Source organism: Antedon bifida, chromosome 6 (genome assembly GCF_963402885.1).
Source record: "Antedon bifida chromosome 6, ecAntBifi1.1, whole genome shotgun sequence".
Lineage (NCBI taxonomy): Eukaryota > Metazoa > Echinodermata > Crinoidea > Comatulida > Antedonidae > Antedon > Antedon bifida.
In genome coordinates, this window is record NC_136231.1 from 17,340,801 (window position 1) to 17,366,364 (window position 25,564).

The following is a 25,564-nucleotide window of genomic DNA, read 5'->3' on the forward strand; positions in this document are numbered from 1 at the left end:
GGTTACTATATCATAATCGACATGCGCAGAATCACATAATGTGTTCTGTGCATGTTATCTTAACATATTTTATAAAGTCAATACAGTTCCGCCATTTTTTTTTAAAAAAGGGAAATTTTCTAAGAATGGCCAAATTTCGATCCTTTTATTTTTTGGCATAACTGGTTACTTTTTCATATTTGAGATGCACACAATTATGATATACATTTTCGAAAATTCGAAGAATGTGATTTTTTCAAGAAATGGCCAAAATATGGTCTTTATGAAATTTGTTCAGGAGTTTTTTTCTAAATTCAATTACTATCACTCAAAATTCAATTCAATTGAAAACGATTCACAGCCATCATCTGGAATAGCAGACACATTACATATTTATTACACAAATAATAGATTTTGTTTTAGACAGACATTGTTATTCCATAATAGAAAGACTAATAAACTTTAAAAGCTTAGCTTTGTCTTTTAAAACAACCTGCATAAAAACACAAGTACAGTACCATTTCAAGTGAATTTTGCTTCTTTTGAAGATTATAATTAAAGTATATATAATAAGCCACTAGCAACAGAAGAGTACGAATAAAACCTATTTAAACAAATTGTGCTATTTATAATATTTAAATAATAAAAAGACCACGTACAGAATGTAATATAATGGTTGCATATATAAATATATTTAAATAAAATGTGACATGACCTGGTCATAAAATTATATTCAATGGTTGCATATTATACAAAACAGTACAAAAGAACAAAATTCTAAATATAAGTATCAATAATGAATATAAGTTCAACTGATCCTTTTTACTAATAATATTTCAGTCCATTTTGGCCTCATTTGATGTTCAACAATTCAATTTGTTTTGGAAAATTAATATATCGGATTACATCTACATAGGAATGAAGTACATCAAAACAATAAGGTGTCAATTGGGTACACTAATTTCAGAGTTATTCATTCAAGGCACTTAATTCAATTTAGGCCTGCAGTCCCTTGCTGATAAGGAAGGATTCTTGGCTTGGTTCACGGCCTAGAAATTTCTTCAACATATCAATAGCATCCTGAAAAAGTAAATAGTACTATGGTATAATTGTATAATAAAAGTGTAGCAAAAAAACTTTAAAACAAGAGGCAGGTTTTCCAATAGCAAAAGCTTCAACACAATTTCTAGGAGTGTGTAGGAGCTGTAATAGTACAGTGCAGTGGCAATAACAATAACATAGTTTAAATGTGCCGTAGGGCCCCTCGGAAGAGCAGTTTTATTTTATTACTGAGAGGGCTATCCTACTGAAAGAAAACAAAATAAAATAAAATAAACACCACTATTAGAAGAATACTAATAGCAAACTAGAAGTATAGTAACATTAGCAATAGGTAGCTTTTGATTTTCAACGACCAAAATGACCTAAGCATTTTGTGTCGTTGGTCATCCATCTGGACTTTTGATTGAAATTTTGAGCGATAAACTATCTCTGAATGCACACACTGAATCAACATGTTACTAGTTCCTATGTTGTGTAAATCATAAGCTCCCTAGTAGCAAGCGTTTGTTTCGGGACGACAAAGAAGAAGGTAACTAAATAGATTGTAAATATATGTTCAACTCGTCACGGTTTGTTACATTAACGTCTTCTTCGTCTACCATCCTGAAACGAAAACTCATTACCCTTACTGTAGCAACAGCAGTAGTATTATTGTAGCAGTGATAGTACGACGATACTCACCATAGACCCACCAGGCTGAAGGATGTATTTTCTATAATCCATTCCCACCTTTGGATTCATTATACCTTCCTTCTTGAAGCGGGAGTGAAACATATCCATGCAGTAAACTTCACTCCACTGAAAACAAATAGATAGAATTCAATTAAAAAAATACTTGTTCAATATCATTATCAAATCATCACCTGATTGGTGGAACAAGTCTTCTCGGATAAGGACTATAAACTGTAGGTCCGGTGTACACAGTTTGTCTGTGTACACTATAAAGAACCAACTTCATCTTTCCCGAAAAGTAGGGGATTACCCCGATGAACTGGTTTACAAAAAAGCCCCTGTGTCAGCAGGAGTATCACATGGTAGTCCTTGGCATGTGCCTAAAATATAAAAATATATAGTCAGTAATTATCAATAGTAATGCATACCAAATATCCATAATACTGTGCGTCATATCCATCAGCAAGATGGCCAAATGCTGCACACATGTTGGTGTTTGGAGTGGCAGGAATCTGCAGAACATCTTTGGAAATCTCAGCATAGATGGATTGTGTATCAGCCTAGCAAAATAAATACAAATGAGGATTAAAATAAATAGCTAAAGATAGCCTTTTGGTCTGAAATTCTAAGTCAATGTGTAGCAGACTTAGGTCGTGACCTTTGACCTAAGTACCAAGTTTTTATGTTACTATACAGGTAAAGTTCATTATTTGAATGTTTGTTCTTACTTTATCTTTAGTATGAATTGTTTGGTCAAAGGTGCCAAGCAAGATTTGCCGCTGGTTAAACACTCCAGCATTTGCGTTGCGTGCCTTTACCAGCTTATCCATTAGTTCATCAGGAATAGCGCTTCCATCCTTGTAGTGTTTTGACATACGTGACAGAGATTCCTTCTCCCACACCCAGTTCTCCAACATCTGTGATGGCGCCTCTACAAAATCACGCTCCACACGTGTTCCACTGCAAGAAAAATGAATTCACTAAAATTATTGTACACAGACCTTTTTCAATAAATTTCACTTTTATGACAATAAGTAATTTAACATAGTCTTAGTAGTCTTTGCACAGCCTAAACTTCAATAGTGTACTAAGTTTATCATAGGCCCTTCGCTGGCCCAAATACTTCTTCAATCCCAAGATGGCATGGGTAGGTCTTAAACTGTTTTTCACATACCAGTTCAATTATTCAAAATAAGTCTCATCTAAAAAATTAATTTTTGAAAAAAATTTCAATGGAGCAACAATAATGTTAACAGTAGACTAATTTTGTTCATGGTGTTATTTGGTTTGGTTGATTCTACACAAACCTGAAATATGTGAAGTCTGTTTGTCCCAGTATATCATGCATCACATGACCAAATTCATGGAAGAATGTTTCCACCTGTATTGACAAAAAAATAAAAAAGTTGATCTCTAAAGTAATTTGAATATATGCAAATACCTGAATAAGCTGATCTCAGCCTGGGAACAGATCTGATGCATCACATGACCAAACTCATGGAAAAATGTCTCCACCTGTTGGCAATGGTTAATATAAAATAAACAATATTTAAAAAACATATGAAACTATACATACACAGCGTTTTAAAAATACAGTATTAACAATAGTAACACAAATCAACCATCATTTTGTATGGCACCAATTTCTTATATATTTCTTATGCACAGCCACCGACGAAGACATGTTTTATAAACCACCAACTCTACCTTTTATTTATTTATCTAATTAATTATTTTACTGTAACCTCAATGTAGGTCAAATGGTTTTCTATTTTGTAAATGGTAGTCTCTGCTTAAAGTCTATTTCTAGACTTATTTTGACCACCATCCACATTCATACTTAATTAATTATTTATAAAGAAATATATTATGTATTATTTGTGGAAATCAAATAAAACAACACACTAATTAAGAGAACATGAGCTACTGCTACAACAAAATGTCTCAATCCAACAAAGTCTCTAACTTCTTTTCCTACTTACATCATCATGAGTTAGAAGTGATGGTTGGTCTGAGGTAGGCTTGGTGAAGTTAGCCACCATGGCTGCAGCTGCAGACTGTCTGCTGCCATCTGGCTCTAAACAACCAGGCTACACAAATGAAATTAATGATGAAAGCAGGTTAAGATACTTAAACTTAGCTCTGACTACACTATCAAACTAGTTTGACAAGTGTGATGTGCCTAAATATGGTAGTGATATGCCCAAATATGGTAGTGATATGACATCATGTCCATATATGGGTACATCACATTTTGTTGTCACATAAAGTTTGATAGTGTAGACAGGCTTTATAGAGAACAACATCTGTTTTAAAACTTTCTAGTGGATTAAATCTGAAACAGGAAATTGAACCAAGTTTCTAACAGATACAAATACTTTGAATAAGTGTTAATGTTTAATTTAATTTTTCTATAGAAATCAATTATATAATAATTTTACCTGCAACCCAAAGCATGCTGCGTGACTGAACTTGCCTTCACGTGGGAAGAGGTCAAGAAAGAAATGACCCATGAACTGGTCAGTTGCTACATCAATTACAGTGAACTAAAGACACAGACAAAAAACATATTTAATTACACATATTTAATTAATATAAAATAATTACTTCAAAGACTATTCAGATAGCAGAGCATGTATTCTAAATGTGTTACAATATTATACAACAAATGGGTTTTGAGACGAGAGATGTGGAAGTGTATGACTCACCATTTGTACATCCTCATGCCATACTGGGGGGTTCTCAACTTCCTTGAATTTTAGGCCGAGAAGTTCCTGTAAGAAATAAAATAATTTTAAACAACTTTGGACTTTCAAGATTTGTGTTATATTCCCAATTAAATTTAGACAGAACACTTTATCTATAAAGAAACATGGCAGGTGAATACTATACCTGATATATGTTTAATAATCCAGTGGTCACATGATCCAATGGGAAGTATTCCTTCAGTTTATTGTGATCAATGGAATATTCCCTTTCCTCGGCAATTGTCATGTAGTAACGCATATCCCAGTAGTTAATCTTGCCGTCAAATTCAATGCCTAGTTCTTTGCACTGTGAATAGTAATAATAATATATAGTGCATATACAGTGTATATAATTATATAGTGCACAATGTTCAAAGTCTCAAAACACATTATTACGCAGATCATTTTTATCAAACACATAATTATGGACAGATACTTCCAAAATGTTGCAGCTAGTAATCAGCGCAGTGTGCTTTTGACCTTACCAGGTACCAATTTCTACACCTGGGTGGAGAAAATAAAAGTAAGTGTCTTGCCTGACATGACACAAGCAATGCAACAAGCATTGGACTCAAACTTCTGATCACGCAATCATAAGTCAAACATCAAACACACTGTACCACAAGCTCTCATACAATAGTAAATGTATAAATATTCATTCTGACATAAATTCACTACATGTTGATTCTATTTATGGTAGTCATATACTGCCATGCTCTAAAACAAAATACCTCTTCTTCCTTGTATTGTAGAAAACGCTTCAATTCCTTCTCTTGTAGAGGGCGCAATTTCTGAGACAAATCCTTAAGAAAGGTTGCAACAGACTCTGCTTTCTTTGCCATACGCATGTCTAGGATGAATGCGGCATGCGTTGGAAAATCAAGTAGTTGGGATTTCTGGAATTAAAGAATATAAATTATTAATTCATAACTTGAATTATAAATATATATATATACATATATACTCTTGTAACTGAATAAATGTTGTTACTGCAGAGAAACTTAGTGCTAGTATTTTCAGTAGTCTGCCGTTCTTGTACAATGTGGCAGAGTCATTAATGGCAATGTGTTTGGTGGCAACAATTCTGGCATTCAAAAACTCAGGGCCATGATCAGAACAGTGCCACTAAATGAAATTGATGAATCTGTTTCCACTAATAAAGTCTCAATGAAGATACTTAGAGCTTAGAAAGGACATCTTAAAATTTGTTGTCACAAAATATGTCAAGTTGGATTACATCAAAATTATTCTCACCTTATGACGAATTTCAACTAACTCTTCCATTATCTTCGTGTTAGCTTCTTTGCACCTAAAGTCAAAAGCGTAGATTTATATCACTATAGTGTACATTCACATGGTCCCTTTAATACCCAACAAGTGACCCAGAATTTGTGGGTATAAAACATAAGGCAATCATAGAAGAATAAGAGGATACTGAAAATATGGGTATGTATGTGTGTGTAAACTATCATTACTATCAACAATCAATGGCACAATTTGAAAACATTTTCTTCAGAGCAACATAGCATGATTTATTGTACAGGATGACTCTTTTTACCTAGAGTTAAAGGCAAACTCCATCTGCCGTCTGGTCTCTGGAATTCGACATTTCTTCATGACAGGGAAGTAGTCTGGGTACTGGAGAGTAACTTTACACTTTCCATCACTGGTCTAAAATATGACAAAACGATTGGTAAACAAAGTAGATAATGTCAAGGTAGAGTAGAGCCACTATTTTCCTCAACAGGAATTTGCAATACTTTGTTGTGTCTTTTAAGTATAAGATTCTATTAGAAAAGTTATATTCATTTCAAGAACATTTCTTACCTTTTCAAACCTCTTGATAGCATCTGCTGGTACACCATCTAAACAGAAATAAAAGAAGTTGATGATACCAATCAATATGAATTCCCATTACAGAAAGGAAGAAATCAAATTAAAGTTGGCATTAAAGTATTACTTACTGACAAGGCAAGACATTTTTCATGGTAGCATTGAGCCGCAAATACAATTATTAGTTCTTAAGACCTCTAACTTGTAGAAGAGTGAAAGAAACTCTAAACTTCCATGGAGTATAAAGACCATTCTCTTGCCTCTCTTACCTAATTCTTTCTCAGTAAACTCTAACACTGTATTCTCATCATTGATATTCTTGTTGAAATCAATGGCAATGTCACTAGCTCTTTTTTTCATGGCTTTTATCTGATCTTGGATATCTTTTGCCAGATGCAGTCCTGAAGTAAACAAAGATACAAATTACAAATAATGTAGGCCTATTTCACAGATCGATTTGTAAATCATCCCAGTAATAAAGGTATATCTATATAAGGCAGCAGCATTTGATTTGATAGCTACCGATTAATAATGGTTTTAGTTAGTTTAATTAGTAGTAGTGGAGCTGTAGCTTGGTGGTTAACGTGCTTGCCTTCCAATCCCAAGGTCCAGAGTTCAATCCTGAACTAGTGCCAGGGTTGTAACTCACGACTCTTTCAACTCCACTCCCTAAGCCTCAAATGAGACTTAGTTTATAAGCACGATACCCTTCTTCACCCAAGAACCCCATCCCAAAACTTGTGTGGCGTCAATCAAATGTTAGACCTACCATTTCGTCGACCCAATTTGATGAGTTTCTCCAAATAACGTTTGGCTTCTGGTTTAAGTTTGGAGACATCGGTTTTACTCTGGAATGCTACCAAATTATCAAAAACATCTTGCCTCATACTGAAATAGAATAAATTTACTCAATTACAGACATGCAGTAAAATAATATGGACTCATCTTCATTCTTAAGGTGGTCCATGCTTTAACCATAATAGAATAGTAGTAGCTATTGCTAACAGTATGCTGTCTCACTCTTGGACTGTATAGTTATTTAAATAGGCCCCAGCTGTGTTGTTGTGTTGAGAGCTTTAGAGTTACTATAGTAATGGTACTATACCAATGTCATTAAGGCATGTAGGAGCTTCAATTTTCAATCACCAGGTAGAATTTAATTTGTGTAATAATTATTTCATATTTTTAAAATGTATATTCACACAATAAGTGTAAATTTTGATATTTTACAAGGGCATATTGCCATACCTCATCTCAACATCAAATTCAGATAGTTTTTTATCTGCCTCTGTGCTTGCCTCGCGGATCTCTTTCTTGGCGGAGACATGCTGCGGAAAGTCTAACATGTTCCTCTGCACACTGTAGTAACTGTCATTGTCTGTCATAGACTGAAAATAAATAGATTTATTAATTTCTTTAAATGTTGTAACCATATTTATGTTTTTGGTTGGTATTTGACTCTAAAATTTGAAATTATGTTCTGCGATTCCTTTCAACACAAAAGATGGGTCAAGTTTGGGGTTTTGGGAGGGTGTCGACTTATTTTATCGATAAAAACAAGTAGCGGTTTGCAATAAGGGTAAACCGGAAAGCCATTACCCTGGCATACTAATCTGTAGTAACTGTGTATGTCATGAGCCTTTTAGACCAGTTAGTCTGTCTAGGCCTAAACAAGATCATAAAGATCAAAGAATTAAATACATAGACTTGGGCGTGGAGGCAGCAACCCAAAATTATAAAAAAAACAATAAACAAAGCAAACGGGAAACCGAATAAACAAAAGGATATGCTCGGTAACCACAGACGCTCAGCAGCCACCTGCTGCTGCAACACGTTTACCTTCGAATTCTTACCTGAATGATGTTTTCATAAGTCAATTCATTCTCTTTCAGACTTCCAACCTTATCGTATACATCTCTAACAGTTTTTATCAAACTATCTACCCGGTTTTTTATATCTTCAGCACTTAAATCCCAAGTCAGTTTAATACGGTCTAAAAATGTAGCAGCCATCTTTCGTTCTTGTACTTGGTAAAAAGGACGCTGCACGTCCAGTTCCGGATGTTTGAAGAAATTAAATCATTGATCGAATCTTAAATTGAAACATCGCCCTCTAAAATTAATTGTAAAGAATACAGAAAGTGAGATACCCCCTCTCTCGGCTGTTTCTATCATATGATTTGTATACCGTTTCCAATATTCTTCAGTGACAGTGATGTTATAAAAAAAAACATTCACACATTATATCATGGCAAAACTACAACAGCAGACGTAGAAAAAAAATCTCAACCATCAAACTGGCATCTAACAAATACAGTATCAGAATGTTTACATGCCTTGATTTAATTTAAAACCAAAAATATTTCTTTCAAAAAACGCCGCAGTTTTAATTATAGTTCTTTCTTCATTAAATGATGCATTTTGCTATTCTAATTACTTACTTATTATCTGAAATGCTTTATTTAATCACAAAGCAACTGTTTTGAGGATGTATATTTAATGATTGGATTCAGTTTTCCGTCTGTAGTTGATCATTGCTTATATCAATCAATTAATTAAATCCGCAATCAATTGTTATTTTAAGGTCTTTGCAGTAAGACTAAGTAAAGTCGAAAACAATTCAAGCAAATTGAAATGGCTATTAAAAACTTAAATCAGGTAGCTGATTATGTTATTCTATAAGTATAAGTGCAATTTATCAGCTCTACTTTTAAAAATTTGTGTGACGGTATGAATCGCAAAGATCTTACCTATTTCCTAAATTAAAAGAAAAACATTATTTATTTTCCATTCTAAACCCAAAAAAAGAGAGAATCCGTAGAGATTCGAACTGTGAGTTCTCGAAACAGAACATTACCCGTTACGCCACCAAGTACATGACTGAACAGCTGTCAATAGTATATTTATACGTGCTTCATAATATTACGTAATTCATTGTGGCGTCATAAACATGCATGTTTATGAACGTCATCGTGGGGAACGAAGCTTGTATTAACCTTTTTATAAACAAGATGACCGGTTAGCTCAGTCGACTGAGCGCGAATGTCGTGGGTTCGAATCCCACGCTAATGGTCGGAACATTCCATGGTGGAATAGAGTTAAAACTATGCGAGCTACTGTGTTTGGGGTTCACAGAATTATACGTCCCCTTTCCACCACATCATGAAGCGGTAACGTTAACGCATCTGATGTCGTGGGAACGACCCGAGGCTGTGGCAGGGCCTCTGTAGTGCTGAGGCAGGGAGGGCACACCATAACATCTTTTTTTTTCTGTCGATTACGCCACCTCCTTCGATCTGGTAAAATTTATGTTTAGCGCCCTCAATTTCAAGAACACCCGCGTTATGTTAGAAAATTAAGAACACATATTATAAGAACATTAATTTGTAAAGATGCAGATGTCTAGACCAACTTCGAAGTTGGACTGATTCGCCATACGGTTAGGCTAGGCATATGCAGATGAAGCCGAGAATTTTAAGTAGAGAGTCACCATTTGGATATTAAAATTAATAATTAGGCTTTTTTTAACCACAAATAATTATAATAGTAAATATGCAACGCAAAACAAAAAAGTAATCTTTTCTGGTTTTATTCACCAACTCTGATTAACAAACATCAATAATTTTAATTACATAATTTTCTCTTTATAATATTATGTACATCATCTACCCGATAACTAATTTTGATTTCAGTTACCTTTTATACAAAACACAATCACAAAATATAATAATTACTGTATTAAAATTACGTGCGAGTATTTCGGCAGTAAGTTAAAAATTTTATTTTACATAAAATTATCAGTTTTCAAATGTTAATCGTGTATGGATCAATTTAAGTTAATACTAAATATAACAAAATTACAGAATGTTAAATTTACAATATTTATATATTCTATACAAACATGTTTATCAAAGTTAATCTTATCTACTTTAATGTACAACGGCATTGGTTGACAGTTACAATGTCATTTTAAACAAATACCACGTACTAATACTGTATCGGTAAAAAGTCGCCTGATTACTCATGTTTGCGCAAAAGAAAAGAATCCCGCAAAAAGGTAAGCAAGCAAATGAAGATAAAAGAATAGAATAAAGAAACCTATTAAACACCATAAAAACATTGTAACAATAGGCAACGAATCACTGAATACGGCATTGTAGTATTTATGTTTAAATATAATTACTTTTCATTAAGTTTAAAAAACAAAGAATTACATAGGCCAGTAAAACTTTTATTGTTAAAAATGCATGCATGGTTTTACCATGACTTACAAAGTGTAATTTAGAAGTTATTAAATTTAAATCTTATATCTTACGTATTCTACTTAAAAATGGTATTCATAATTAACATATGAATAAATAGCCTCTATAAACTAGAAGTGTGTAAGAGTGTTAAAAACACACTGTACATTAAAAAAAAAAAAAACGGTACAGTAGCTCAGTGAGAAGACATTCTGAACAAATTTTAAGCGCAAATAAAACAAGAAATCATTATATTGCACTCGAAAATAACTCGACATACTCAAGGAAAATATATAAATAAGTAGGGTAAACATTATTTACATTCACAAACATACATCAGCTCTAATTATTAGAGCACACTTTATTTTTGGTACAACATAAAGCATCAATTGCCTACAAGTTACCAAAACACAAATTCACACACAATTTTAAAACAATGGGATAACAAACACACATTATAAATCATGATAACATCATGATATTAAAATTTTAAATAAAACAGAATCACCTGATTTTTCTGTTTAAAAATAAAGAATTCAAAGCAAATTCACTCTTAGTTAATAATTGTTCTTTGAAGACTTTATAAAGTTTATATTTTAAAAAGAAAGATTATAGTTAACAAGTGCTTTATGATAAATTTCAAAATTTAAACAATTTAATACGATATTATATTAAAGTAATCTAACAACAGGACACTGAGCTCACTTGCCAAGATAGGAACTTGTAACGGTCCTTTGATCTTATGACTGGTTGCGAAAAATAAAAATACCATGGTTCCTGTTAAGGTGTGTGGAACTGATCATGTCGCATCCACAGATAAACCCTTTGATCTCCAGAGCTCAGTATACTGTTGTAAGATTGCCTTAATTAGACTATATTTTTTACCCTCATGAATCACTGGCCATTTGACAAAAGTATAAAACAAGTAAAAAAAAGTATATTAAAATCCCGGTGGAGTGAATGCTTCCCTGAGACACCTTTACAAAATTAACATTCATTATAATAACACAACAAATGCCTTTTCATACAGAGTATATTTTTTGTTATACAGGTATAGAGAAAAGAAATATTTTTAAAAAGGGCACGAGTGTGAATGCAGCTAAAAGTGTCCATAGTTTGAAGGTCTTAAAAAGCAGGACTTGTCTTTTGTGGCATGGAAGTGCCTAACACACATCTAGAATGTCCCTCATGTGTGCTATTTAAAGCACAATTACATTTGGTAAACTTCTACACTAAGATACCAATTACACACCTACAGTACCCCTGAATGTGTAGCACACCTGTCATTTTCCAAAAGGCAAGGCCTGAAAAAGTAAAACTTTATAACAACAAGGTACTTATTCTTTTAAGTATATGATGTATTATAACTATTCTTAATAGTTATTAACTATTCTTAATAGCTATTTGTAATTAAATCTTCTACAAATACAGTAGGTTCTTGATTAAACAATCTTGAAGATTAAAATCTTATATTAAAACTAATGGATGAAGCAACATGTAAACTATGTGAATGTCTGCACAGTACTAATAATATGTACACGTTAGATGGGGCATTCTTTAATATTTGGTTTGTTGTTAGAATTCTACTATCTTATGTAACCAAAGTCATTAAAAACCAAATGATGCGTTTTTATATAGTATATATTAAATAACCTGCTAATTGTAATTTACAATATAATCCAATTTCAAGTTACATATATCACCACAATGAATATACTGTATAGAAAATACTGATTTACCAATATCTAATTAACCACCAGACCAAATATTTTCTTTGCACCACAACAAGGTGCAACCAAAACATTTATACCAACCTGAAAACAATATCTACTTATGTACATAACACTCTTATGAACAGTTTATACAAATCAAGTTGTCAGGATCAGTTAGAAATTATAGGAGCATAATATCTCTATATGTTACTTAGAATATCATAAATAAATAAATATAAATTTATATACGCTGTACAAATTATACAAGTATACTGTATTAGCACCACCGAAACAACGTCACATGACATCTGCTAATATCTTGGCAGCAAGTAAATTCACACACTATCTTTCTTTTTTACATCATCTGAAAAATAAAATTAAAAATTGTATACATTATTATAAATTCCAGCAGTATACAATATTATTTATTTTATTAAATTTTTTATTAAACAGCAGCAAAATCCCTATGTATGCTCTGTTCATGAATTTGTACAACAGAACTACAGTATGTTGACTTCCAGAATGGTACCTTTGTTTTAAGTTTTTACCATTGTACTATTAAAAATGAATTTTAAATGAATAAATGTCTTACATATTTACAATGTTGAGTCATCATCATCAACATTATATTCCAATTCTTCTATCTTCAGATCGTCCTCTTTTTCTGTTTGATAAAAGTTCTGGTTTTCGATGTCATCAACACACCCGTGAACAATTCGTACACATGACGTCGTAGTCACGGTAGTTTCATGTCGAGGTTGCGCGATGGGTGGTGTTGAATGCATAGACGTGTTAAAGTTATGTGAATCTCGATGCGCCCTTCGTGATTTTCTGTGAGAATGCCGTCTTGAGGATCGTCTTGTCTGTTGAGAAAATTTTAAACCGTGTTTAGTTGAACAATAATAAAACCTGCTGTTAAATAGTACAAAAGCTAAAAATGAGAAAATAAATAATTAAAATTATTAACTTACTCTGTAATCCTTCGGCAACCTGTTTTCCACCACCACTTCTGGTCGTAAAATTTCAACGTGCTCTTCATGCATCTGCCGTCGCCTATTATCACGCATTCCAGACACGGACATACCAGTGAAGTCACGGTTTCTATCATATTGGCGTGTGATGTAATTGTGTTCTAGCACTGGCGATGGTGGAGGGGATGGAGTACTCAGCCTTGTGGCTTGGTGGTGCGGTCGAACCTCAGCATCAGGTCCTATTATAGATAATATGACTGGGAAAAGCACAAGTCCATTCAACAGGCCAATAACCACAAGTGCTGACAGGACTTCGAAAAAGTACCTATAAAATGCAAAGAAATAACCAATAATGATTAATTGATGAATATTAGTATGTATGTACAACATATATATTACAGTATTATCAATTATCAAGGTGATCATCAACAGGAACAGTAATGGAAACTAAAAAATCATAATTGTAAATTGTCCATATTCCATACTTTTTAATTATACCAAATCAATTGCATATTAAATTACCTTTGCATGAATTGGTATGCTTTGAAAAGAAAGTAAAAATGTCATCATAGTTATGATATGATGTTGGAGAAAATCCAGATACAAGGGTATAACCTGACAATTTCAGTAAACACTGAAGAATCTTATTTTCTAAATAAACAAAGCCTGAAGCAAAATTCCACAGCTTCTAAGCTACTGATGTGAGCATACATAGACAGAAAACACAACACAACAGCCATCAGCCAAAGAACGTTTTCTTAGCAAATTGCCCGCTTCGGGATGCTTCACTAATTGCTAAAAAATCACGAAGCATTCTACTCTTTTTTATTTAAACGCTAAAAGTGTAGCTAAAGGGTGTAATAAGATTTGTCAAATTTCAATCAATGTAAAATCTGATGTGGTTTACAAAATGAAAAGGATTTTATGCATGTACATTCACATTAAAAGGAGGTCAGGTCCTAGGCCTTGTTAACGAAGGGTCAGAGGTTAAGGTGTTTCTTTTATGCAGGTCACGATTCAGCAGTCGTTAAATCAGTTTCATTTGAAGATATGACAGATAGATTTATTCGTTGTTAACAAAAAGAATTTACACACATCAACACAAAAGCAAACAAAATCTTGTATAAATAAACTTTTCCTACATCTGCGACATACTCATAAATTTTTATATACTTTTTTTTTTCCAAACAGAAGCATTGGCCATCATCAAATAAGGGCTGCCGGTGACAAGTGGTCTTGTGTGTCGTGCTAACTACAATAATATATTCTAGTTGGAAGCTATCCATTTTTAAAGAAAATTGTATATTAAGGGTACAGCAGTATTAAGATTAATCAGTTTTGACTAAAATTAGATCTCTGCAGGCGCTGAGGTTCCTTGTGAGAAGTTAATATCAGGGAACTATTATATAAATGCTAATAATTAATAAGGCAAGCTACGACTAAACATAATACACTAAAATACATAAAACTTTACATCAAAATCTTTAAATATATAAAATAATTTAATATTATTTAATGTTTCCCAAATAATATTACTTACATCACAACAATTTCAAAATCTGAACGGGCAAGCAGAACAACACCGAGCAAAGTTGAAATACCACCATCAACAACTGGAGAGAAAGTACTTGCCAATGCCATGGAAACGCGTCGATCATGATCTCCAATTGAAGTCAGAAAAGCCTACAAAAGATTGAACAAAAAGACTTAATATTCATGCAATGCTGAGAAATAATGGATAGAAAATAATGATTAGTATACTGAGGAAGAAATAATTCTCCTAATTGTGACTCTATGATAACATAAACCTCTGTTAAAATTATTTAATTTCCCATCGTATAGATTTGAAATACTAAAACCACACCAAGTAATATTGTAATTGCATTCAAATCCACAAAAGAAAACATAGCAACCAGAAAACCATCTTCACTTTAACTTGTCATAACCTGGAACTACTACTACTAAAACTGGAGACAAACGTGATGATCTCAATATAGTAAAGTTTACAGAATCTAACCAAAGTATTCAAAATTAACTTACATAGAGTGTGTGTACGGTGAACTCTACTCCAATTCCGACTGATATTATGAGAGTTACTGCAGGGATGGCGCTCATCTTTACGCCAATGAAGCCCATGAAACCGAACAGTTCTACCGTAATCATTACAAGTACCAAAACCTAAGAAATAGAAAGAAATTATTAAATTATTTCTTAAATATAAAAAGAAGCAGACTAGAACGGTTTTACTCTTGAGACACCATGATATATCTATCTATCACTATTTATTTTATATGCAAAATCTTGCTTTGAATAAATAAAATAAGTTTAACTTACCAGAAGAAATGCAGCCCATGGATTGAAGAGGAGCAAGCCTATGATGATGAAAGTTGATGTAAACACACACACAAGTGATAACAATAGATAGTGACGAAGTTTGATGTACTGCTCCCAGAACGTGAAAGGAATACCACTTGGATAATTAGGTATTCCCTTAGCGGCATAACGTTCAGATATGTTGCGTACCTCTTTTATCAGACGAATGTAATCTTCTGTAGTGTACACATCATGAACGTAGAAAGGGAACTGTGTGTAGTTCAATTCTTTGGCAGCAGCAACTGAAAACATAAAATATTAAAATAAATAATTTGTAATAAATCATTCTCTGCATCATCTTAATATTTTTGGATTATTTTACATTACAATATTTCATGGACTTTCTTTTGTGTAAAGCGCTTAGAAACATTTGTATTCTGACATTGCTATAATAAGAGTAAGACAACCATTATTATCATTTTATTTGAAGTCAAATTGGAACCTGCATGTACAAACATAAGCTTCATAGTCTAGTAATTTTTGCAGCCATTTTAATTTAAGATACCAATTCAATATATAAAAAAAAACAATAAAACCTACACAAACATACCATTTGATTTACAATATTTTTCAAGCGTATGAGATGCAATTGGTGGAACAGATGGATGAATCGCTCCTTGAGACACTTCATACGACATCGCATCTATGTTAACCCATGCTGTCAGATAGTTGTAGAAAGCTTTTGGGTTGATTATACCTTCACTGTCCACCAACCGTTGAGTATGGAACTAAAAAGTATAAAAGTATTACCTCATTATCAGCTGCTTTAGTTGACTGTATATTTGTAAAGATTAATCAATGGTTCTACAGTAGTAGTATTTTAGACTCAGAATGTGTGAAGATATCTACTAAGCCTTGTCTACACTATCTAACTTTATGTGACAAAATGTGGACATGATGTCAGTATCACTACAATATTTGGGCATACCACTACCATATTTGGGCACATCACACTTTTTTTGTCAATCTAGTTTGATAATAGTCACTTTTACCAACAGCATGCAATAAGGAGCTTTTGATTTGGAGATGGGCAAGGATATATGCATAATGTGTAGGTCATCGCTATGTAAATGGGATCAGATGGTCAACCCAGAGTGTGAACATCGCACAACACTTCATTGACCATGTAATTGAAGATATCTTCCAATATATCTTAGTGTCCTTTCTGAGGTGACAGTGCAAAAGGGTATTACACTACTAACTTTATGAAATAATTTTGTCAATGTCATTTTATTTTAACTGTACTGTATCCACTGTAGTTTCAAAATATCAAAAGCTCCTATTGCATTTGTCAGTAGTCTGCTTGTTGCTTTAGATACAGTTTAATGCATTATGTATTTACCAGATCTGTATTTATAGGTCTGAGTACTTCTCCTGTTTGTATTATTAGGTTGTATCCAATCATTCCTTTATCTGAAGCTGTGACATGACACCCATCTTGTGTCAACGTCCCATTTGCTTTATTCATATCAAATGCTTCTTGGATATCTAAACATCAATAATAGAAATTAAATATTAAATCATCTTTATTCATCTTATTGTATAAACAGTGTGAAATTAATAAAGTTAATCCCTGTACATTTACTTTTTTACATAGCCTTCTGGACTAAGAAAAGATTAATATTTTCTACAGTAATATGTATTCTCAATCTTCACCATTATTTTAAACAAATACTGTACTGTACTTAGATTTCTAATAACATAAACTTGAAATAATAGTTTTTGACTGAACTTGGGAAAAGTGTGAGAACTTCCTTATCTTCTGGATTTTAATTTAGTACATAATCTACTAACATAATTATAATTTATGGGCTGTTCGTCGCACAGAAAAATTTTTAAATACTAATAAGAAACTAAAATAGAAAACTAATACTGAATGTAAAATATACTTACGCAATAACCATTCTCTGAAATAATCCAACCAAAACTTGGGTAAAGATCCATCTGCATTTTTAATGATTTCTGGTATATTGCGAAACTCTTGGTGGTATTCGTATAGCAACTTTTGATTGTTTGGGTAGTCAAAATCACCCATTGTTACTGCATAAATGTCATAATAACTAAAATATTTCAGCCTAGACTGTAGAAAGTCTTGTTCCCTTGTTCCAGTAGGAACGACATCTGTCAAGTCAAGCCCGTCCTCGACCTGCATGACTCCAAATATGCTGACTCCAAGAAAACCAGCAAATATCAATATTACAAAAGCCTGAAAACAAATGATTTACAAGTATTATTCAGTATTGTACGTAGCTCTTAGACTTAGGGTAGGAATCAACCCTTATTATTACAAATAAGGAGTGTATATGAAAGCTTGTGACATTGAATATATTAGGAGAATAAAGCAAGAACAGTATGCATACGGTAGAGTCGCGCTGAAAAGTTAATGAGCGACAACATTTAAGACAAGGGGTAAATTAATTAACCAAATTTAGTATTGCTGAAAAAGTATAGGCTGGTTAACCTGTACAACATAGATGATTATAAATTTTAACAAAAAGACAGAAACGGTAAACTGAGACAGTACTATTACTGGAGTAACAATAAATAGCTTCATTTCTCATGTGTAAAATCTATTAAATAATTCTCACCTTTACAAATTTATTCATTAGAAATGGTGCATAATAGTTCTTGACAAATCCAGATAATGACCACTGCCAACATTTAAATTTCTTTCTGTTATCTCTCCAACAAGCGACATGCTCATTTACAGAGTCCTGTCTTAATAAAGTCCTTGTGGAGGAAGAACGCACTCCTGTGCGCATGTTTGAAGAATCACGACCATCTGGTGTAGTCGTGCAAGTCATCGTCGTGGATGGCTGAACAACAGTGACACAGTGGTCAGATACATTGTCACCAATATGGGTGACAGTCTCCACGGTTGAGTGAAGCGTTATACGCGTTTCCATCGGATTTTGCTGGTTACGTCTATTCCTGTTTAAGTCTGGGCTATCTGATATTGGGGATGGTTGAATTGTGACAACTCTATTTGCACTTGAACTGTAAAAACCAATAATAAAACAATCAATTAAACAAATCTTAGGGGTAAACATTAAAAATAAGGGTACAAGATTGTGATTGAGTCAATCATGGTATCTGTGATAGCATTAAGTCTGCCCTTTTCACAATGATTTTGGCACTTTATTTAATTGTTAAAACAATTTTGATCTTCTTTTTATGATTCATGTGAATCTTTATTCAGATGTGTTTTATTTTAATGTACAGTTTTTTTTATATGTTTCTCCTAAGGGAGGTGAATAAATTTGAATTTGAATAAGACAATTGGTAATTAGCTAAGTTCCTAAACTTGACCCAGTTTTGTGGCCATGCAATAAATGGAATTATACTTAGATTAGTACGATATATTTGGAAAACATTCTTTTTTAGAAGAGAAGTTATCTTAATTAAAGCGGCAATAGATTTCTTAATTTCATAATAAAGCAGGTAAATCTATTAAAAAGTTAAACTTTAATTTACTAATTTATAAATAAACATATAGCTCAATTTTACAAATTTAGACATTATCTGCGTATTACTGTAATAGTTTGGTATATAAATTGTGTCTATGTATAGGCTGGTACATCAATTTTGTCAATGTATAGATAATAAATGACGAGTTTAATAGCATTTAATATTATATTAAATAGAGTTTAGCTTAACGGCTTACCTTGTGAGACAGCAGAAGATATCTACCCGTTTTTTATCTCTTCTATCTAAGTCTACGGCTAATATTGCAGGGAAGATGAGGATGACTGATAAAAAGTTGAAAACTACTATGATTGCAAACTGGAAAAGAAACAACATTCATTATATCAATATTTGAAAATACATAATTGTAATAATAGAATTCTAAATTAATATGCTGAAAGTTCCAAAAAATAAACAGTATAGGATTCTAAAAACAATTATTTTTAATAAAAATATTATTATTCAAACAATACGATAATCAAAACTATGTTTGTTTTTCTTTTTTAGTAAAAATACATTGTCTTTAATTTGTTATAATACTAAGTTATATAAAATATTCTATTATCAACTGTAAAAGTACACAATATTAGGTCATATTCAACAAAAAAAAGTTCTTTATTATTTCAGTAAATTCTTGGATGATGTTTGGCATATTGAAAAAGTGCATATCATAGATTTAATTTCTATATGATAATAAAATGAAGACATTCTTGTACAAGAGTGATGTGTGGCCGTAATGTGAATTGCAATTTGATCCTATCAAGTTAGCATTATCTGGCAAGGTTATGATCCAATGCACCCGAGGCCCTGAACCAGCATAACAATCATCAAGATTAAAACAGGCTATCTCTGTTAAATTTTCTTTTTAATGTAAAAAAAAAATGTCATGCATACACAAGTATTCTGATTCTGAAATAAATCACAGTGATGTGGCCACACGAAATAAAGTGGTCCGGTTTTCGCAAGAAAAGGGAACAATCTCTGTTCAAGCCATTGTGTTGTCAAAGGCCTCTGTGAAAAAGTGGTCAGGTTGAAACCTTACCAACCGTACTGGTGGCTACGGCCCTGAATCATTATACTATAACATATAACTACTTTAAAATAGCTGCATTATTGTTTTAATTATCAGACCAATAGAATTATTTTTCTATCACAACAGCCTAAGACAGATTATTGGTTTAAATGACTTTCATTACCAGTAGATTATTTTTTTTTTTCCATTTCTTGGCCAAAACATGTATAGAGTAAGTAAAAAAAAACATGAAAAAATCTTACTTGAATACAAAGAGATCTAAGGGCTGGTATTGGAATTATAGCAGCTAGAAGAAATGCACCCATGTTGTTGAGTGATGTCATAAAGACACAAACACCGGTTCTTTTCAGCAGTTCCCCTGTTTTGATCTAGTAAAAAACAAAATTGAAATTCAAATACATTTTTTAATAATAGTACGTTACCATATATATCAAATTTATTTTATAATAAAGCACATAATTATGATAAAGGCTGAATGATTTTATCCTCAACAAGTTTTTTTTAAATACTTGTTAAAACATTATATGACACTTCTGAAGTGCCAACTAAGTACCGATATATGATAGTTTAGCACAAAGAAGTTTCTTTTAAACTTTTAAACAGACTAGTCTAACCTCAGACATTTTTTTCTGGTTTAAACTATGACAAATGAACAACCAATTTTAATGCTTTTTTTTTTCTTTCAGCCTTAGTTATTAATTTATTTGGGATTTCATAAAAATGTTTCAAGTCAAGAAAGCCTTTTTTCATCACTCTAAAATTTGAGAACTGTGAGGTTAATTAAAAGCATAAATATTTTCTGAGCTGATACCACCTGGGGAGTTGCAAAAAACTCTAGCAATCACCTTATGAGTAAGTTGACTTACAAATATTTATACCAACACCCTATCAACATAAACAGCCTTTCACAGAAATCCTAACAACTTCAAGTTATTTATGATAGTATCTTGCTTTGTATATGCGAGAGCAACAGACATATAACAAACATAATGGGCTATATATAATGTAAACAAACACAATAAAATACACAACATTCTTTGAAGTTAGGAATCTGTGTATTCTTTCCCAAGATTTTTTTTATGGGTTACACTTTTGTAAAAGACCCAGAAACATTTTTACACTAGTTCAAATGTATTATATTGCCTATTTTTATCTGATCTCATTTTCATATATTTCATTTCTTCTAATTTTTTTCAGCTACAATGTATTCTATAATATAATTCTTCAATGTGTATGTAACCAAATTGTAAATTATCTCTTATTTTAACTGCATTTTATATTTTTCAGTCATTTTATTTATTTTTAAATTATTATGTAATCCAAATCACAATTATATGCATTTTAAAATGTTAAAAATAATAAAGGAAAGATTTTTTTACAACTTTTATCAAAAACAAAAATAAAATATAAAATTCTCAATCAATCAAATCAAATAAATAGCATATAAAAAAATAGGCTTTTATTAATTACTTTTTTAATATATATAGAAATTTCCATATAATTTGTAATATTTTTCCCAGGTACTGTACAGTATGTTCTTAACCGAGTTATTACAGTGGACTATTTTGGCTGCAAATAGTACATCTGAAATTGTAGGGGACGATACGATATTACTACAGCTGCTGCTACCAATAGGAAATAATAGCAGCACAAAGGGTGAAAGAAAACAGAGAACACAGCGTCATGTAGACCAGGAGAGCTCACAAACACTCAAACATATGGCCAGTTGGAGATATATATATATCCCCCTAATATGATTATCGATAAATCAATTTAGTAAACCATTAAACCACAGTTCCTGAACTACTGAACTTAATTTTTATATAATACATGGTATTTTGGTAAAAATATTTTATAATATAGAATTGCATGTCTACTACATTACAGCTTGTGTTCTGTTTTCAAGAGTGCCTGTAGATATTTATGATTGGCCAATCAGAAAGCTCCTACAAAACTTAGAAGCTGAGAACCAATCAAACGATTTGGTCTGTATGAGGTTGTGAAATTTGGCTGGATCCCATGCATAACTAGAGCATGCCAAATATTTAGACCACCCACTAAGATTTCCCTACTAGCTAAGAATATAATCTTGGGTGGTAGGTTGGCCAATTTTAGCTTTACATTTATGAAATCATTGCATGCCCAGTTCATTTTTGTTTGTGTTACTTATAAGTTATGATTGGCCTCTCTGGGCAACCTCAAAAATAGATGCATCTTGTTTGGTTTGATTATTTTACTAATATTCACAAATTGCAAAACCCCTCTAAATACAAAATAATATGCTCAAAATTGATTGATAAGTGACCTAAAATGGAAATTCTTTTTTGAGCTACTTAATGTATACAGTTGAACCATTCACAAGATATTAAAAATGGTTGGGATTGGTAATTATTGGAAATCTATTGTGAGAACCTACTATTTTAAAGAGGTTACACAATAATTGTTTAAATGTTCACAACATTGTTACAGAGTAAAAGTATATCTTGCTTAAAATTAATTAATATTTATTATAATATAAACTATTTTAAACATTATTCAACAAATATTTTTCTCAATATAGTAAGATTAAGAATCTGCTTAATAAATTTGTTATGAAATAAAAGTAGGCTATAATTAGTTTGATTTGAGATAAATTGATGATGGTTTATAAAATTATCTTATTACTCAAGTTTGTTAAATTGTACGATGTTTTATTTTAAATATTAACTGAGTTTTAAAATTAAAATTAATTTATAAACTTTTGTTAATATCGATAAATTATCAAGTTTATTATTACCATTATCAATTTTTAGGTAAATGGGTTAGGGTTATGGTTTTGTTGTTTATTCTTATTCAATTCAAAAATGTTAATTTATCAAATTGTGTTGTTGGCAAATATCCTTGAAGATGAAGCATAAGTTGATATGGTAGGCACCATCTGCCATTAGCAATCAACACTACACACAATTCAATAAGACCATGCCAGCCAGTTGCCTTATTATAATAGACCCCACCTTGAGGCGGCATCAGACTCATTTTAACATAGTTAGAGCACAGTATTAGTCTACAGGCAATAGTATACCACTTTAGTAATCCTGGCGTATAATATCATGCAACTCTCTATGTGAACTCTATAAAATTGCGGTTATAAACAGGCTATTATATAATTAGTTTTTAAATAAAATCTTTTCAATTGTCAAAAAGTTACAATAAAATATTACAATGTATAGGTAAATGTACCGAATCATGTCATCTAGATAAAATTAATTATATGTCATATGTTTTAATTTTATCAATCCAAATATAGATTGTTCTTTTTTAATATATGTTAATTGGCTAGGCCCACTACTACACCATTTTTAATACTATTTGGAGCCATTTTTGCCATTAAATTACAAGTAAAACCGGCTTTTGGAAAACACTGGATGACAGATACTGTACCATTTAGAAAAGTATAACATCCATTTTAAAAATGTATTTATTATTAAAATTTAAAATTAAAATAATCAAAAATATAATTTATATTAAATTATAAGAATATTTTTTCAAATAGACCACACACTATAAAAGTTGGTGGATAAAATAAAATGAAAAAAAGCACAAGTGTTATCATACTAGACTTAATTTCACACTTGATTGGTAACTATGTTTCTTGGGGATTAAATGTTCAAATTCATGGGTCATAGTAGCATACAGATAATGCCAGTTTAGCACAAAGAATTTTCTTCTAAACTTCATTATATAAGAAAAACGAAAAGAGTCATGTACATAAGCAACCAGAATAGTTTTCATACTATACACAAGATGCCTAATTTTAAAACTTTTCAATGGCAAAGATTGACATTATAAAGACTTTACAACAATTTCTCCCGATTTCAATCGTCAGACTATTTGTGTCATATCAAAATGAGGCCTTTCTCATAAATAAACTGTTTTTAGTTTTTTATTGAACACATAATGAGCTTATAAATGGTGGAATAAATACTGTATAAGAATATATAAAGCAATTGGCTTACCAGGGTGGGCATTTCTGCTGGTAGTGATGCTGAGGAGTGCGCAAGTAGAAACATATCATCAACTCCTAACCCCAATGCTAAAAATGGAAGCACCTGAAAAATATATTAACATTTAAAGATTAATCATAAACATAAATAAATTATGAAAAATGAATTTGACAGGTAGTTCATAAATTGAATTCATTTGTAGTAATAATGTTGATCAAATATCCTGATGAAATCAAACTACCCAACATCAATCCTCCGAAAACAAGTCAATCATGACAGATGTCACATGACAACATTTATGGTGAAGGAAATTGACAAGCTAGCCAATTATCAAGCAGGTAAAAAATGAGTTTTATATGCACCCTTTACTCATATTACACTGTCTATACTCCCTTGGGTACAATATCCTATCAAATGACACTGCCCACCATAGCTGTCCCTCTACAACCTTGCTACTCTTGTCCCCATTTGTATAAGTTCACAGTCAAAGCTATGTGTTTCATTGTCTGTACTTTCATAAATAAAGGTTTGCCCCTACTTTGCACCAGTTAACAACATTTTCACAATTTATTACATGTAACGCAGTGACATATATTCATTTGAATGGTAAGAGTAAAATAAAGAATGATAAAGTACTAAACTTCTTGTGAACAACTATTTTATACTTTGCAATATATCACTACAATTTATGGCACAGTCTATGGCACATTCTGGGAGAGGTAAATTAAAGTAGCAATTAGAGGTAAAGAACAGAACAATAATTTTACCATATAACTTTAGGTTTCATGTAAAAGGTGTTAAGTTCTTATTAAAATTAATAACAATAAATTTAACGTATCAAATTACAATTAAACAAGTCTACCTTTATGCATGGTTATGCACGTACACCTCATTTAAATGTGGTCTATTGAAACTAATTTATGTTTATAAGTATTAAAAGATACATCCAAAATGTGAGTAAAATGAGTCAACATTTAATATTTAATTGTTTTAACTTGCCAACTATTATGCATATGGTCGTCGACCGTCTTTAAAGTTTCTAGATTTTTTTTTTATGAATTTCCAAGTTGAAGGACCAATCCATTTTACAAAAAAAAACATACTGTGGACTTTTACATTGACATGGTATGATACAGTATACAGTAGCTATTACAGCGTAATTTTTTTTTTTTTATGTATTTACATGTTATTTAATTCCAAATATGTAGGTCGCTTACATTAATCATGACCCAAATGCATTATATATTTAACATTTATGTTGCAGGTTTGTGACCCAGAAAACCAAAATATAGAAGCAACACGACCTACATCTGGGACAATTCAACACAGAAACAGAATGTATTTCGTGTTATGGTAATGTTCTTAACCTGTTAGTGTGATGAGAGCTTCTATTTGAAATCCATTGGTAACAATAGGAATAGTTGTAATCCACGAGTGCTGGTGGCTACCGACCCATGGCATTTGACTAGAGCATTTGCCTTCCAGTCATTGTGT

The 25,564-nt window shown here is 31.9% G+C and overlaps 2 protein-coding genes across 3 annotated transcripts in view; both read right to left on the minus strand.

Moving 5' to 3' along the window:
* Positions 1-227: 227 nt before the first annotated feature.
* On the minus strand, positions 228-8,356 carry LOC144845234 (thimet oligopeptidase-like). 2 transcript variants are annotated; one of them, XM_078702416.1, is made up of 17 exons: positions 8,147-8,356; positions 7,542-7,681; positions 7,063-7,181; positions 6,563-6,694; positions 6,288-6,325; positions 6,019-6,131; positions 5,715-5,769; positions 5,192-5,356; positions 4,606-4,767; positions 4,422-4,487; positions 4,155-4,259; positions 3,696-3,803; positions 3,021-3,094; positions 2,442-2,673; positions 2,142-2,273; positions 1,723-1,839; positions 228-1,059 (listed from the first exon to the last, which is right to left on the minus strand). In XM_078702416.1, the coding sequence occupies exons 1-17, from the start codon at positions 8,303-8,305 to the stop codon at positions 976-978; spliced, it is 2,001 nt and encodes a 666-aa protein (XP_078558542.1). In that variant the 5' UTR covers positions 8,306-8,356; the 3' UTR covers positions 228-975. The 2 variants fall into 2 exon arrangements, with proteins under 2 accessions (XP_078558542.1, XP_078558541.1); XM_078702415.1 differs by lacking the exon at positions 3,021-3,094 and adding an exon at positions 3,155-3,228.
* A 1,515-nt stretch (positions 8,357-9,871) lies between these two features.
* LOC144845964 (protein patched homolog 1-like) overlaps positions 9,872-25,564 on the minus strand; it is a 31,483-nt gene continuing 15,790 nt past the window's right edge. Inside the window, exons 13-25 of the mRNA XM_078703495.1 lie at positions 24,083-24,175; positions 20,330-20,455; positions 19,254-19,372; positions 18,178-18,586; positions 17,483-17,795; positions 16,932-17,077; positions 16,140-16,317; positions 15,551-15,831; positions 15,257-15,394; positions 14,757-14,899; positions 13,217-13,541; positions 12,838-13,108; positions 9,872-12,609 (exon numbers count right to left, since the gene is read on the minus strand). Coding sequence (XP_078559621.1) covers positions 12,842-13,108; positions 13,217-13,541; positions 14,757-14,899; positions 15,257-15,394; positions 15,551-15,831; positions 16,140-16,317; positions 16,932-17,077; positions 17,483-17,795; positions 18,178-18,586; positions 19,254-19,372; positions 20,330-20,455; positions 24,083-24,175 — 2,538 coding nt within the window. The 3' untranslated portion in view covers positions 9,872-12,609; positions 12,838-12,841. The remainder of the gene's footprint in view (positions 12,610-12,837; positions 13,109-13,216; positions 13,542-14,756; positions 14,900-15,256; positions 15,395-15,550; positions 15,832-16,139; positions 16,318-16,931; positions 17,078-17,482; positions 17,796-18,177; positions 18,587-19,253; positions 19,373-20,329; positions 20,456-24,082; positions 24,176-25,564) is intronic.